Source organism: Arvicanthis niloticus, chromosome 15, assembly GCF_011762505.2.
Source record: "Arvicanthis niloticus isolate mArvNil1 chromosome 15, mArvNil1.pat.X, whole genome shotgun sequence".
In the NCBI taxonomy this organism is placed as follows: domain Eukaryota; kingdom Metazoa; phylum Chordata; class Mammalia; order Rodentia; family Muridae; genus Arvicanthis; species Arvicanthis niloticus.
The window spans coordinates 23,726,469-23,741,961 of record NC_047672.1 but is presented as its reverse complement, the minus strand read 5'-3'; the positions used below and the strand labels follow the sequence as shown (position 1 = coordinate 23,741,961).

Here is a 15,493-nt window from a genome sequence, read left to right as displayed (position 1 = left end):
GGAGCAGACAGGTCTCTAATCCAAATGAACATTAATACAGAAATGTTTGTAATGTCAATTCTGTGGACGTCTGACATTTTGAAAAACAACTATCTATGTAAGGTAATCTGGATGGACTGTTGTCTGTTAACTCCTCTCAGCTATTTCTAAATAAAATATAGAAAACACCCTAACAATAAACTCAAAGCCACGAATTTGCTATAGGCCCTTAACTCACAGGCTAACCATCTCAAATCAGTTAAAAAAGTTAAAGGACTGGGTTTAAGCCTTGTATTCCTAAATGTGTTATACAGGCATAATGCCTATGAATCTCTCAATTTTTGAATGCAAAAGTAACATTTTATTATTATTATTTACTTATTTTTATTGATAATTTTATTTACATTTCAAATGTTGTCCTCCTTTCCAGGTTCTCCTCCGAAAACCCTCCCCCCCCCATCCCCTTTGCCTCTAAGAGGGTGCTTCCCCACTCATCCACCTACCTACTCCCACCTCACCCCTCTAAGATCCTGCTTCACTGGGGCAACAAGCCTCCATGGGACCTAGTGCCTCCCCTCCCATTGATGCCAGATAAGGCAGTGCCCTGCTACATATGCAGCTGGAGCTATGAGTCCCTCCATGTATGCTCTTTGGTCGGTGGTTTAGTCCCTGGGACCTCTGAGGGGTCCAGCTAGTTGATATTGTTTTTCCTATGGGGTTGCAATCCCTTCAGCTCCTTCAGTCCTTCCCCTAACTTTCCATTGGGGTTCCTGGACTCAGTCCAATGGTTGGCTGTGAGTATTGGCATATGTCTTAGTCAGGTACTAGCAGAACCTCTCAGAGGACAGCCATACTAGACTGCAAGCACAACATGGCATCAGCAATAGTGTCAACGTTTGGTGTCTGTGGATGGGATGGATCCCAAGGTGGGGCAGTCTCTGGATGGCCTTTCCTTCAGTCTCTGCTCCATTTTTTGTCCCTGTCTTTCCTTTAGACAGGAACAATTCTGGGTTAAAAATTTTGAGATGGATGAATGGCCCCATCCCTCAATTGGGTGCCACGCCCATCTACTGGAGCTGGTCTCTACAGGTTCTATCTCCTCTCTGTTGGGTATTTCAGCCAAAGTCATCCCTTTTCAGTCCTGGGAGCCTCTCACTTCCCTCGAGTCTCGGACTTTCTAGTGGTTCCCTCTTCCTCTGTTCCCCACACCTTACTGCTACATACTTCTGTTCATTCTTCTGGCCCTCTAGACTTCTCTCCTGTCTCTTCTCATACCTGATCCTGACCCCTCTTTTCCCTCCTCCTCCCCTCTTCCACCTGTGTCCCTAGTTCCCTTTACCTCTTGTGATCATTTTGTTCCCCCTCCTAAGCAGGATTGAAGCATCCACATTTGGGCTTTCTTCTGGTTAAGCTTTATATGGTCTGTGAGTTGTATCATGGGTATTCTGAGCTTTTTGGCTAATATCCACTTATCAGTGAGTATATACCATGTATGTCCTTTTGGGTCTGGGTTACCTCACTCAGGATATTTTCTAGTTCCATCGATTTGCCTGCAAAATTCAGAAAGTTGTTATTTTTAATAGCTGAGTAGTATTCTGTTGTATAAATGTACCACATTTTCTGTATCCATTCTTCCATTGAGGGACATCTGGGTTGTCTCCAGCTTCTGGCTATTAAAAATAAAGCTGCTACGAACATAGTAGAGCACGTTTTTAAATATACTATAACAGAATCCATGGCAAAGTCCTTTATGCACACTAAATGCCAAACATTAGAAGAAAAGCACAGATAGTTCAGGTTTTGGTCAGAAATCTGATGATAGAAATCTAGCTAGTCTAAGTCTAAAGTTGAATTTTTCCTTGGCTGTATTTATCCTCACTGAACCTGGGATGCCGGCATCGTGAATTGCATCACCTCCTATAGCACCTAGCTATTTCCTTCTCATCCTTCCTCCCAGTGTGTCTGAAGCAGTTTAGTGTAGGCTGTCTTGAGTCTCAAGGTGTTTTTCCAACAGTTGGTTTTTGGGCAAACAAACCCTAACTTTTCTGATTTTTAGCATGTGACAGAGACACACGAATCTGCTGTGGGTTTGTCTCAGTCACTGTTGTTCTGTAAGCAGTCACCATAACCAAGACGACTCTTACAAAAAAAAGCATTTAATTGGGGGTTTGCTTACAGTTTCAGAGGTTTAGTCCATCATCATGGTAGGGAACACGGTAGCATGTACAGTGCTGGAGGAGTAGCTGACAGGTACATCCTGATTGGCAGGCTGAGGGAAAGAGAAATGGGCCTATTGTGGGCTTCTGAAACCTCAAAGCCCTCCTCCAGTGACACACTTCCTCCAACAAGACCACACCTCCTAATCCTTCTAATCCTTTCCAACAGTTCCATTCCCTGGTGACCAAGCGTTCAAATATATGAGCCTACAGGAGCCACTGTTTAAACAACCACAGCCATTGCTAGGCCTCCTGTCAGCCTGAGCTGTTGGAGCTCTTCCAGGAGAGATTCTGCTTTCCACCTCAGGTTTGTGGTAAGCACTTACTGCAGTTACTTGCCCAAACATTTTCTTCTATCTTCTAAGTACCTCTTTATGTAGCACCTCTTTAAAATTTAAAAAATATATCTTATGTATATCTGTTTTACCTGCCTGTATGTGCACCACATGTATGTTTGGTGCCTGCCAAGGTATCCAATCCCCTGAAACTGGAGTCAACATGTGGGTACAGAGAGCCAAACCCTGGTCCTCTGCCAGACAAGCACTCAACCATTAAGCCATCTCTTTAGCCCTAGGGCTTCTATATAGGTTGGAGAATCATCCCAGCCATCACATGTCTGGACTGTCACTATTTCCCACCTCAGCGTCTACCCAGGTTCAGCTGCAGTGCCAGATGTGCTGTGTCTAAGCAGACTACTGAGCTCTTGCCATTCCTTTGTAACAGCAGCAGCCCCCATTCACACAGTTTTGGAGAGACTGTATCTATTCATTCTATCACCTCACAACTATTATGAGCTAGGCATATGGCAGGTACTCAGTCGAAAGCTTTAAAGGAACGGATTCTGAACCTTCTGTTTGAGTTCAGCTCCAGCAGACACAAATCACCCAATTTTAAGTATCCACCCCCCAAACAGGCTATATAAACCCCAGCCACACCATCTGGATGATGCATGTTTAAAAATAACATTTGTCTAAACATATGCACTCGAGTTTTTTTTTTTTTTTTTTTTTTTTTACTAGTCCAGCACTCATTCAGTGCTCAGGGAAAGATCCCATGTAAAGTAGCTGATAGGTCTACTCTTGCTTCTGTATGTTGCTTTTTGATTAAGGTTAAACAGGACTTTCCCATGACATGCACAGTCCAACAGGGTCTTGCTAAGTTGTCCAGACTGGCCTCAAACTTGCTGTCTTGCCTACGCCTCTTGCCTGGCCTGTCTATGTCCTTATGGCTAAATGTGAGCCAGTCAGTGGTCTGTTTTCAATTTTTGGAACAAGGATTTCTTCTTACTTTAGGACTTTTCCATCTTTCTTCACCTCAAACACTTTTCCCTCTCATTTTTCTCTCATTTACCACTTGTGTTCAGTGTAAATATAATTTCTTTTTTCTTTTGGAAGCTCTCTAAATTTCCCAATGTGGTTTTGTCAATATTTGCATGTATCCACCCATCCACTGTCTCAAAAAGGAGTTTTTTCCCCTTCTGTAGCATTTAATACTATTATAATACCATGCAATTATAATTATGTTAAACATATGTATCTATATTAGTCTCTTCTACAAAACTTAAAGTTCTGTGAGTTAAAAATTCTTTTTCTTTTTTTTTAACCACTCTATTACTAAGCTCTAATGCCTTGTATACACAAGGCATTCAATACTCCCTGTTCCAGAAAGCTTTTAATCCCAGTTAGGCGCCTTCTAAAGAGCAAGCTTGATGGTAAAGAAAAGGCTCACTGGTCAGAGAGTGGAAAAGTTAGGGTTGGGTGGAGAAGCAAAGGAGGAGTAAAGCAAGCCCAGGACATTCACTTAGGAAGGTCCCCCAATCCAATCCCAACAGCCATTCCAATGTTAAACAGATCACTCAGCGATAGTTTATTCATTCCATTACGGAGTTAGGTATGCTTCAGATTACAAAATCAAGGTCATTATAGTTTTGAAGGATTAGAATATCTTCAAGAAAGCAGTCACAGTTTAGCTGAAGTGAGCGTGAACACAGGGTTGGTGTCTGCTGAGGGAGTCGTGTTCCTTTAATATGTGAAAAGACAATGAGATACACTTCTCAGTCACTGAGGAGGGCATTTTCTTTCTTGACGAGCTGCTGCTATTTCTTTTTTGCAGCTCTTTTCCCTTCCCCTTTCCTCGGTTTCCCCTTTCCACGGAGGTTCTTGAGACGTCTTTGCTCATCCTTAAAGTCCTGATGCTCATCTCTGGGTGAAGAAGGAAAAAAAAAAAAAAAAAAAAAAAAATCAGAGCTATGCTTACCATGCTAGAGAAATGCGAGAAATACCAACTGAGAAGCGCTCTCTTGGCTGTTGACCAGGCTTTTCAGGGCACATGCTTATTTTGGTGAACAGAAAGCATGGAGGACCCAACATACAGACTGGCTAGGTTATAAGAATTCAGGTGTCAGTTTTCCTTTACAGACACAACACTACAAAGAGGAGTAAACTTCCTGGAGAGCCTATGTAAACCTGTGTATCTATAAGGTGCACCACCCAACATTTCCCTATGTCAAGGCTAAACACCTTGGGTTAGAATCTCAGTATTGAAAATTAAAAAGACTAAACATTAAGAGGAGTGAATCATGAGTGTAAATCTTCAGTAGCTGAGCAGAGATCCTGACTGCCCTAGGAGTTGTCCAGAGCAGCCTGAATGGCAGTGGATCGGAAAGGGTCGAGCAGATGGAAAGCAGACCAAGACAGGCATTAAAGGAGTCATGGCAGCCAGAACTAATTACACATGTGGACACTGTAGAAGGTGAAGATGTCTACAACTGTTTAAAGTGTTTACATTCTAAGACCAAATACCCAAAGAAAGTGCTTAAACATGAAAGCCATGAAGCTTACGTAAACCTGACTTTAAAACACAGTTCCACCAGATTCTAGCTCTGTGACTTTGAATACAAGACCTGGCTCTCTTGTATCTTAGTTTCCTCATCTTTGACAGGTTACTTTAATAGCTCATGGTTTAATTATATATTGTTAATGGATTTAATCAAATAAAAATATATATATACACACACACACATATATATATATATATATGCATACACACACACACATATATATATGTATACACACACATACACACACACACACACACACACACATATATGCATACACACACACATATATATATGTATACACACATACACACACACATACACACACACACATATATATATGCATACACACACACATATATATATATGTATACACACACACACACACACACACACATACACACACACACACACACACACACACACGATGCTTTGCTGGGTCCAACTAAGCTGCTTTTTAAAAGATTGATTTTAAAGAATTTGATATTTTATTCCATAAACATGGACAATACAAAATGACCACATTGGGATTAGTTAGGAATGTCAAATAATTCTCAATATAGCTATAATAATTCATCTAAAACAGATGTTAGATCATTGTGTTCAAACTCTGTTGCCCAGGGCAAAAGCCCCTTTCTTCACCACAGCACCACAGAGCCCTGTGACCTGCCTCCTGTCTCCCAGTCATTGCCTTAGCCCAAACTATTCCTGGGTCATTGCAGGCACACTCCAGCCTCAGGAAGTGGCCTTTGTTCACTCGTGCCTCTGTCCCACAGTAGTTCTTCCCTAGGTCTCCCCAGGTTCACTCAGTACCCATGAGCCTTAACCTAAACCTCCATCTCCTCTGTGGGGCTGACCCTGACTGCTGCCCTGCTCATCACAGGCCTGTCAGCACTCTAGATCCTGCTTAGCTAGTTCTATCCCGCCCCCGCTCCCCCCCACCCACAGCAGGTTCAACATTGTCACAAAACATATATGATGTATTACATCATTCCCCAGTCTTTGTTCTCATCTACAAAGTCTGCTAGCACATCATGACAGCTTGTTAACCTCGTGAATCAACTGTTTGAGGCGCTTACATTTCCCTCCCTCTTTTGCAGGCCTTTACATCAGACTTTCTTTGTTGAAGTGATGTCTGCATTCAACCTGTCTGACGCTACAGATGGCCATGCACTGAAGACATCATTTACTATAACTACTGACTAAACACATACAAATAATTGTGCTTTTCAATGAACAACTAAGTGTTTAGTATTTTTCCCATCTTCAAAGATAGTTACGTCTTTGGTCTTCAAATAAGCAAAAAAGAATTGTATCAAGCAGCATATTCAAATAGTTGGATGTGATTTTGTTATGGGTTATAACTTTCCATGGGATCTGGCTTCTGATATTTTATTCTGGGTCATAATAAAATTAGTTTTTTTTTTTTTCCTGAGGCAAGACTAAAGGCACAGGAGAGAGTCTGGAGCAACTGCAGACACTCAGAAGCAGGTTGTACTTTATAATCTCCAGTCATGTATAAGCTTACACTGCCTGTTTTGTTCATCGCTGCTCCTCCAATGTCCGCCCTCAGTACCAGCACACGAGAAGTACTTAAAAAGATGTTGGATAGATGAATATGTCGACGCTAGCTCTCTGGAATGATGACCATGCTGTGCTATTAATTTTATATCACAACAAATGGTCCCAAATTAATACTTAGGTCTAATTAAAACATGTTATATTTTAAAGATGGCATGCAATTAAATTTTATGAAATATACTGTTTTAATTCTTTGTAAGGAGCATGTATTAGTTTGGAAATGAAAAAGAAAGAGAAAAATGACCATCTAGGTATTTTACCCTCTTTCGCCCCCTACAAAGGTCTTAAGCACTACCCACTTCTTAAACCTACCAAACATGTAAAGCACACTATTAGAAGTTATATAATTTATAAATTACCCTTAAAAGTAAAATGCAGCTTATTCAAGCCAAATTAATATATCAAAAAGGCACAAAATAAAATGCCAGAAGTGAGTGGGAGGAATAAGAATGTCAACGAAACTGCCACCGGCAGAGAACGGAGGCTTCTACACATCCAGTAAGAGGCAGAGAAGTGTGGGGGAGGGGAGACAGGACCAACATCCAGCGGCTCTGGCAACCATGGTGCTTGTGTGTGGCGGTGTTATTCCTTGTCATTTTGGCCAAGTCAGCTGCCCCCATCCTTTTTAGAGCAGTTTTAAATTAAAGAACAATTAGCCCTCTATCGGACGTGGGGCTGGTAAAGATCTTTTCCCAATCTGTTGGTTGCTATTTTGTCCTATTGACAGTGTCCTTCCCCTTACAGAAGCTTTTCAATTTTATGAGGTCCCATTTGTCAATTCTTGATCTTAGAGCTTAAGCCATTGATGTTCTGTTCAGGAAATTTTCTCCTGTGCCCATGTGTTCAAGGCTCTTCCCCACTTTCTCTTCTGTTAGATTCATCGTATCTGGTTTTATGTGGAGGTTCTTGATCCATTTGAACTTGAGCTTTGTACAAGGAAGTAAGAATGGGTCGATTTCCATTCTTCTACATGCTGCCCACCCGTTAAGAACTCAAGAAGTTAGATTACAGACAACCAAATAACCCTATTAAAAATGGGGTACAGAGCTAAACAAAGAATTCTCAACTGAGGCATCTCGAATGGCTGAGAAGCACTTAAAGAAATGTTTAACATCCTTAGACATCAGGGAAATGCAAATCAAAAGGACCCTGAGATTCTATCTTACACCAGTCATAATGGCTAAGATAAAAAACTCAGGTGATAGCAGATGCTGGCGAGGATGTGGAGAAAGAGAAACACTCATCCATTGTTGGTGGGATTGCAAGCTGGTACAACCACTCTGGAAATCAGTCTGGTGGTTCCTCAGAAAATTGGGAACAGTTCTACCAGAGGACCCAGCTATACCAATTCCTGGGCATATACCCAAAAGATGCTCCAACATATAACAAGGACACATACTCTACTATGTTTATAGCAGCCTTATTTATAATAGCCAGAAGCTGAAAACAACCCAGATGTCCCTCCACAGAGGAATGGATACAGAAAATGTGGTACATTTACACAGTGGGGTACTACTTAGCTATTAAAAACAATGACTTCATGAAATTCGCAGGCAAATGGATGGAACTTGAAAATATCATCCTGAGTGAGGTAACCCAGTCACAAAAGAACACACATGGGATGCACTCATTGATAAGTGGACATTAGGGAAAAAGCTCACAATGCCCATGATACAACTCACAGATCATATGAAACCCAAGAAGAAATAAGACACTACACCAAAGTGTGGATGCTACAGTCCTACTCAGAAGGAGGAAGGAAATAATCTTGGGAAGTATAGGGAGAGAGGAGGGGGAGGAAAAAGGGGGTGGGTGTCTCAGATGTGGGAGGAGTTGGGGGAGAAGTAGAGCGGGTCAGGAATCTGAAAGGAGGTGTGTAGTAGTGGGGGAGGGGGCTGGGGGTAGCTACTAGAAAGTCCCAGATGCCAGGGACCCAAGAGGTTCCCAGGATCCAACAGGGAAGACATTAGCTGAAATACCCAACAAAGGGGAGAGAAAACCTGTAGAGACTATATCCAGTATATAGGCACAGCCTCTGGTTGAGGGATGAGGCCACCCACCCACCTCTCAAAAACATTAATCTATAATTCTTCCTGTCAAAAGGAAATGCAGGGACAAAGAGTGGTGCAGAGACTGAAGGAAAGGCCATCCAGAGACTGCCCCACCTGGGGAATCCATTCCATATGCAGCCACCAAACCCAGACACTATTGTGGATGCTAAGAAGCGCTTGCTGACAGGAGTCTAACATAGCTGTCCCAAGAGGCTCTGCCAGAGCCTCATTGATACAGATATGGATGCTTGCAGCCAACCACTGGACTGAGTACTCAGACCCCAATGGAGGAGTTAGGGCAAGGACTGAAGGAGCTGAAGGGGTTTATAACCACATAGGAAGAACAACAATATCAACCAACCAGACCCCTCGGAGCTCCCAGAGACTAAACCACCAACCAAAGAGTACACATGAGGGGACCCATGGCTCCAGCTGGATATGTAGCAGAAGATAGCCTTATGTTGAATCACTGGGAGGGGAGCCCCTTGGTCCTGTGGAGGCTCAATGACCCAGCGTAGGGGAATGCTAGGGTGCTGAGGCAGGAGTGGGTGGGTGGGTGAGCATCCTCATAGAGGCAGGGTGAGGAGGGAGGGGAAACTGGGAAGGGGGATAACATTTGAAAAGTAAATAAATAATATAACCAATGAAAAATGAAAAAAAAAAAACAGAGCAATTAGACATCTCTCTATAATTCAATACACTTTTATGTCAGTTATGCTTTAGACATAATTCCAACAAGCTTATGTTTCTGTTTGTTTATGAATCAAGGCAATTTCTGAATCCTCTCTCCCCCTTACCCTTTGATTCACCTGGACTCTCATAAGAACCACAAAACTGTAGGAAGTGACAAGCTAATTGTTTTCCTTGGCGATCTTCTAAAACCACCTCTCACAAAACCCTGACTTTCCCCAGTTATCACCTGTAAAGGCCAAGGAAACGGAGGGTGCCCATGAGCGCAAAATACGTGTTGTGATTTGGATACCAGTCGTAAGTCTCTTTCTTCTTGGCCAAGGGCTGCTCGCTGAACAGGTTCACCACTTTCATGGACTTTGAATCAGTAGGCCTGGCCACTTCACCAAAGATCCGGGCACTCAGACGAGACATGCGCAGTGCATACTCTGAAAGCGAAGCCATTTCCTCGGAGGCAAGGAACAAGATTCCTATAGAAAAGGAGATTAACAGGTGAGCATGAGAAACCCCACGTTTATCTAGTAAACAATTTAGAAAATGAAAAGATAGCACCCATGAATTATTGTAGCCTTGGGCAGGATCTGCCTTGCAGTGGAGACATGTCTACTTCTCTCGCCTGCAGTTTTTACATTTTGTGTTCATGTACTATGTTTCTTCAGTGTATTGCCTTTCTTACAACTTGTAATTTAGTCGGTTATTTACTTGTCACGTCTACTTCTTTGCAAGCTGGATGAAGGGGTCAGGGAAACAAGTTGTTCTGCTATGGCATCGTTATTATACCTTTAGAAAACTACCACCCAAGCAATCTGCAAGCAAATATGCTGACTGCTTGCCATCTAAAGGTGTAATCATGGCAAAGAAGTAATTATGCTGTTGTCTTTATTATCAATCCTTTGAACACTGTTCTCCTCCAGGGCACCAGATGGCTCTGAGAACTGCTAATGAGTTATGAGGTCATTTGGCCTCTAGGTTCCTGGATTGAATTCTGCCTAGCAACTGCAAGCCATGAGGGAAAAACAGACAGTGGCTCTATAGAAACCAAATCCAACAACTCAAATAAAGATCATCAGCTCAAAAGATTTGTTATTCCTGAACAAAAGTCACTTAGGAATTACGATACTCTTTATCAGCCTTAATGCAAACTAGCTCAACGGTAACTTTCTTCAGAGGTACAGAATGGTGGGACAGATGTGAGAATGAGACCTAGGGCATTAAAAATTATAGCTAAAAGATATACCCCTCCCCCCCCCCCATGATGGACATGTAAAAATCAAGAATGTTTCTGGGGGCTAGAGAGATAGCTCAGCATGAAGAATGCTCGCTGCTCTTCCAGAGGACAGTGCAGTTCATAGCACCAACAGTTGGACTGCTCACAACTGCCTGTTAATCCAGCCCCATGGGATCTGATGCCCTCTTCTGGCCTCTGTGGGCACTGCACACAAATGGCATGCATTCACACAGGCACAGAGACACAGACACACACAATAAAAAGTAAAAGAATACACCTAGCAGTGGTAGCATATGGCTTTAATCCCAGCACTTTGAGTTCTCCAGACAGCCAGAGCTACAGAGAGAAACCCTGTCTTGAAAACAAACAAACAAAAAAACCCCAACAAACAAACAAACAAAACAAAACAAAAAAAGTAAAAATATTTACCACCACCATCAAAAAGAATGCTTCTGGTAGAATAACTGTGCCATAGAATAACTGTGCCATCTCATTCTAGGTCAGGTGTATGGGCAATTGTTGGTAGCATATACCACCAGTTTATGTGAAATTTTCATGGCAAGATGAGAATCCTTGCTGGCTAAAAGATTATCTGGGGGAAAGTTTGGTTGAGATGAGGAGGAGCTAGATTTTGAATGTAAAAAAGGCATAAATCTATCTTGAAAAAAAGTAATGGGAGAACTACACCAAAACCTCCCAAGAAGGTGCTAACGTAAAACAGCTCTTCAGTGTTCTGCACACTACCCTGTAAAGCAAAGTCTGCTTCCATCAAACTAATCCTTCAAAAATAGAAATGCCAGGAGAGCGTGGGAGAGAACAAGAATGCCAATAAAATGCCACCTGCAGAGAAGAGACTCCCACACACCTGCTAAAAGACAAGAAGACTAGGTAGAGGGCACCTGATACATTTCAAAATAGTGCTTGCGAGAAAATAAACTCAGTTTGTTTGAGGAAAGTTTTAATGCTATTTCAACATCCAGAAACAGAACAGAGGTTGACCTTAGAACAACTGTAGACCATCAGTATCAAACCATTATTACTCTGAATGCCAACTAGATGATCTTGGGCCAGCAGTGCCACCCAAAGGCTAGCCAGGGGAGAGGATTCACAGCCTCATTCAAACTAATCTGGGCTCCTGTAGCTTTCTATGCTCTTCCCTTTTCACAGCCTGCTCTCTGGGGGGCTGAGGGGGGGTGGGGAGGGAACAGTATGGATGCAGATGGGTTTGAGGGTTTGAGCTGCTGTGATCAGAAGGAGGGTTTCATTTTTATCAGGGGAAAAGGCATCATTACCAGTTTACACCTAAGGAGAATATAACAGTGCCATAACCCTTCCAAGGTCTTTTAGATGTTCAGAAGTCTTCAGAAGCAGCCATGTTTTTATGTATGCTTTAACCAACAACAAACAACAGCAACACCACCACCACCACAAATAACAATAACAAAGAAAAACCTCCCCTAAACCTTGACTTTTTCCAAACACAAGTTTAAACAACCTTTTCCCCCATTTATTTTATCCTCTTTTGCTTAATTACTAGTATAGTATCAGAATAGATTTTCACTGTAATTGCATAACATTTCCAGAGATACTTTAAGGCAGGCTGGGAACTATCATTTGCTATAACATTTAAGGGAAAATACATCTTGAATTCCCAATCACTTTATTCTTTAATAGAGGCTACAGGATGAGACCTGGCTTTGTATCCAGGCTCTGTCATTTGATCTATTCTGAACTCTGCCTGTCTAAATTTTACTTTCCATTTTTCTGAAAAGAAAGACTACAGGGATACCGTGAGATGTCAGGGAGGGTAGAGGCTCTCAGTAAATGCTAATTCACAAAAGGAACAACCCTAAACCTCTCTGACAGCTTGGTGTTCGTCTGTTCCACACAGACACCGTTCATTTGCTGATTCCTTGTCCTGAACAGAGAGAGTGAGTGCACAAGCACACACAGTTATTCCTGCACCTCCCTGAAATGATACCCTCATTTATAAAGCCCGACGAGGGGAATGGGGGCAGCCAGATCCTTGGTAATCTGACAGGCAGGAAGAAGAGAAAGAGACTCTAGGAAGCAGCCAAAGCCAACCCAGGCTGCTAAGGTAACTCCATACTCATGCTGCCGTGTAGCACACAGGTGGGATATATAATCAGTAATAAGATCAGATTAGACTCCATGGCAACACAGACCACAACACCCAAGTCTTAAAACGATAGTTTTTATGACAAAGAAAGAGAATAACCCTCTTTAGACCCGAGTCCCTGGCTCAGCCCTACTCTTAGCACCACGGCTTTAGTTTCCTTCCACAGTATGGCCATACATCCCAGTAAATGACAGGGGAAACTGGAGATATATATATATATATCTCAATCACACACACATACATACATAGATACATAGGATGTGTTTTTTATAAAAGCTTTAAAAATTGTATCCATTTATTTTGTGCTGTTGTGTGTGTATGTATGTATGTATGTATGTATGTATGTGTGTGGGCACATGCATACTACAATACACATGTGGCAGTACAAGGACACTTAATGGTCCCTGATCAATAGGGTTGACTACAGTGTATTTATTGAGCCATCTCACTGGTCTAAAATACAAACAACACACAAATTAACCAACAGAGGCCAGGTGTGGCCTTGAAACCTGGCACTCCAAAGCACAGGCTAGTGATTCTCTGTGAGTTCAAGACCAGTCTTCTTCTAAGTGGAGTTTTAGGCAAGCCAGGGCTACATGGTGAGACCTTGTTTCAAGATAAAAACCCAGGCTAAATGACTGCTTTCTATAACTGGTCCTAAGACTGATACGTTGCTACTTCCTTTCCCCCTTCTCTAACTTTAAATTAAAAACAAAACAAACAAACAAACAACAACAACAACAAAAAACCGAGGCTGGAGCGATGGCTTAGCAGTTTAGGTGCTTGTCACCAGGCCTACAATCTTTTTGAGTGTGATCTCTGGAACTCACATGGTGAAAGGAGAGGACACTCCCCCCCCCCCAGGTGTCTTTTGATCTCTGCATGCCTGAGCACACACAAATACATGTAAAAATAAATTTAAAAATTTAAAAATTTAGGACTTTTCAAGAGCTTAGCATGCTCTTAAAAAAGCGTTTCAATTTTATGAAAGAATATAACCTTTTAAAGTGACATTAAGTCTAATAATTTACCTGTCAATAAGATTCCAATTCACATAAAATTACCATAGGAGTTACACAATAGTGTAAAAATTAAAAACAAACAAACAAATGTTATTTGTGAGTGGGTCTGTGTGAATATGTGCCCAGGGAGGCAAGATGGAGAGAGTTCCCCTAGACCAGAGGTTCTCACCCTTCCTAATGCGGTGACCCTTTATGTAGTTCCTCACGCTGTAGTGACCCCTTCAACCACAAAATTATTTCATCACTACTTCATAACTGCAGTTCTGCTACTGTTATGAATTTATGAATCGTAATGTAAATATCTGATATGTGACCCACAGGTGGAGAACCGCTGCCCTATACCAGTGTTATAGGTGGTTGTGAGCTATGTGACATAGGTACTAGGAACTCAACCTGGGTTCTGCAAGAGCAATATGCACTATTACTACTGAGCCATCTCTTCAGCCCCACAAATTAGTTCCTTTGAAATATCATGTTTCTTTACATGAGAATGAAAGAAAAATACAGGAGAAAATAACTGTTGAAAATGAGAAGCAAAACCAAATTATATATGTCAAGCAAAACACATAAAGCCCACATCTGAAAATTCAGAACTCCACCCCCCTTGGCATAAAAAGGCAAGTTTATCTTTTTTCATGGATCCATTTATTTAGAATGCTCGCAGGTACACTTGTGTGCGTATAAGTGTAGGTCAGTTACCACCGTCAGGAGTCCGGTTGCTCTTCACCTTATTTGAGTTGAGACTGACATGGAAAGCTGAAGGCATAGTGCCTGCCCAATCACGACGTCCCGAGGAATGCACACGGGTCGTTACTGAGAAGCAACCTGCTCAGAACGAGCATTTAAAAATTGGTACCAATTATTTTACTGGGTCACAGGGCATGAACGCCACCGAAGAGATAACTTCATATTGTTCAGCACGAACAACTCCTACTCTCCGCTGTCTGATTCGATCACTCCTGGGTTGATGGAAGCAGTAGTAGTGTCATTCATTTTCCCAAGCACCATCTAAATTGCACTTTAAGTAACTAGCAACGAACATGGTCAGCGCTTCCCACACAAAACTGAGTGCTGAGGCGGGCTAACTAGGGGAAAGGACGTGCACTTTTGGCTTGTTCGATTCCCCACAGGACGCAGGTATTTGTGGGGTACACGTGAAACCCCAAGGAAGGCCCTAACTGACTCGACTGGATCTGGCAATTCCACCTTGCTAGGGACCGGTGTTTGCCTGCACCGCCGCCGCCCTCTGCTGTGACCCCATAACTCCCCATGCCTTACCTGCCCCTGACCTCGCTCGCGCGCGCGCGCCCGGAAGGCCCGCCCCCTTGCTTGCTCCCAGCTCTAGAGAGCAGGAGAGAGGCGGAAGCTTGGTGGCTAGAGCGGGGTAGGCGATCAACCCGGAACTACTATCGCTCCCTGGGGGCGGGACCTCGGGCGACACCTAGCGGCACCGCTCGCTCTGAGCCGAGGGCTTCCGCTGGTGGGGAAAGTCGGGTGTGTGGGTGTGGTTCTGAGCGTGGGGGGAGTCTTGGCTTTCCAAGAAGGTTCTGGAGGGACCACACACTTCATTTTGTTGAGAATAGCCAGATCCGAGTCCTTCGTCTCTGAAGCAACGTGCTCTGTGATAGTAGAATGAAATGCAGTATTTTTCCTTTGTCCTCACGTTTCATTTTTCTTTTCATTAGAGCTTATGTCCTATGTGCTCCGTACTACTTGATGCTAGCTCGGAGTCTTTCTGACCCAGTAAGGT

At 42.7% G+C, this 15,493-nt stretch overlaps 1 protein-coding gene across 1 annotated transcript; it reads right to left on the bottom strand.

The window, feature by feature from the left end:
• Positions 1 to 4,029: 4,029 nt before the first annotated feature.
• On the bottom strand, positions 4,030 to 15,142 carry Mrps33 (mitochondrial ribosomal protein S33). The gene is made up of 3 exons (XM_034518755.2): positions 15,022 to 15,142; positions 9,583 to 9,823; positions 4,030 to 4,396 (listed from the first exon to the last, which is right to left on the bottom strand). Exons 2-3 carry the CDS (start codon positions 9,795 to 9,797, stop codon positions 4,291 to 4,293), a joined length of 321 nt encoding a protein of 106 aa, XP_034374646.1. The 5' UTR covers positions 9,798 to 9,823; positions 15,022 to 15,142; the 3' UTR covers positions 4,030 to 4,290.
• Between the last annotated feature and the right edge of the window lie 351 nt (positions 15,143 to 15,493).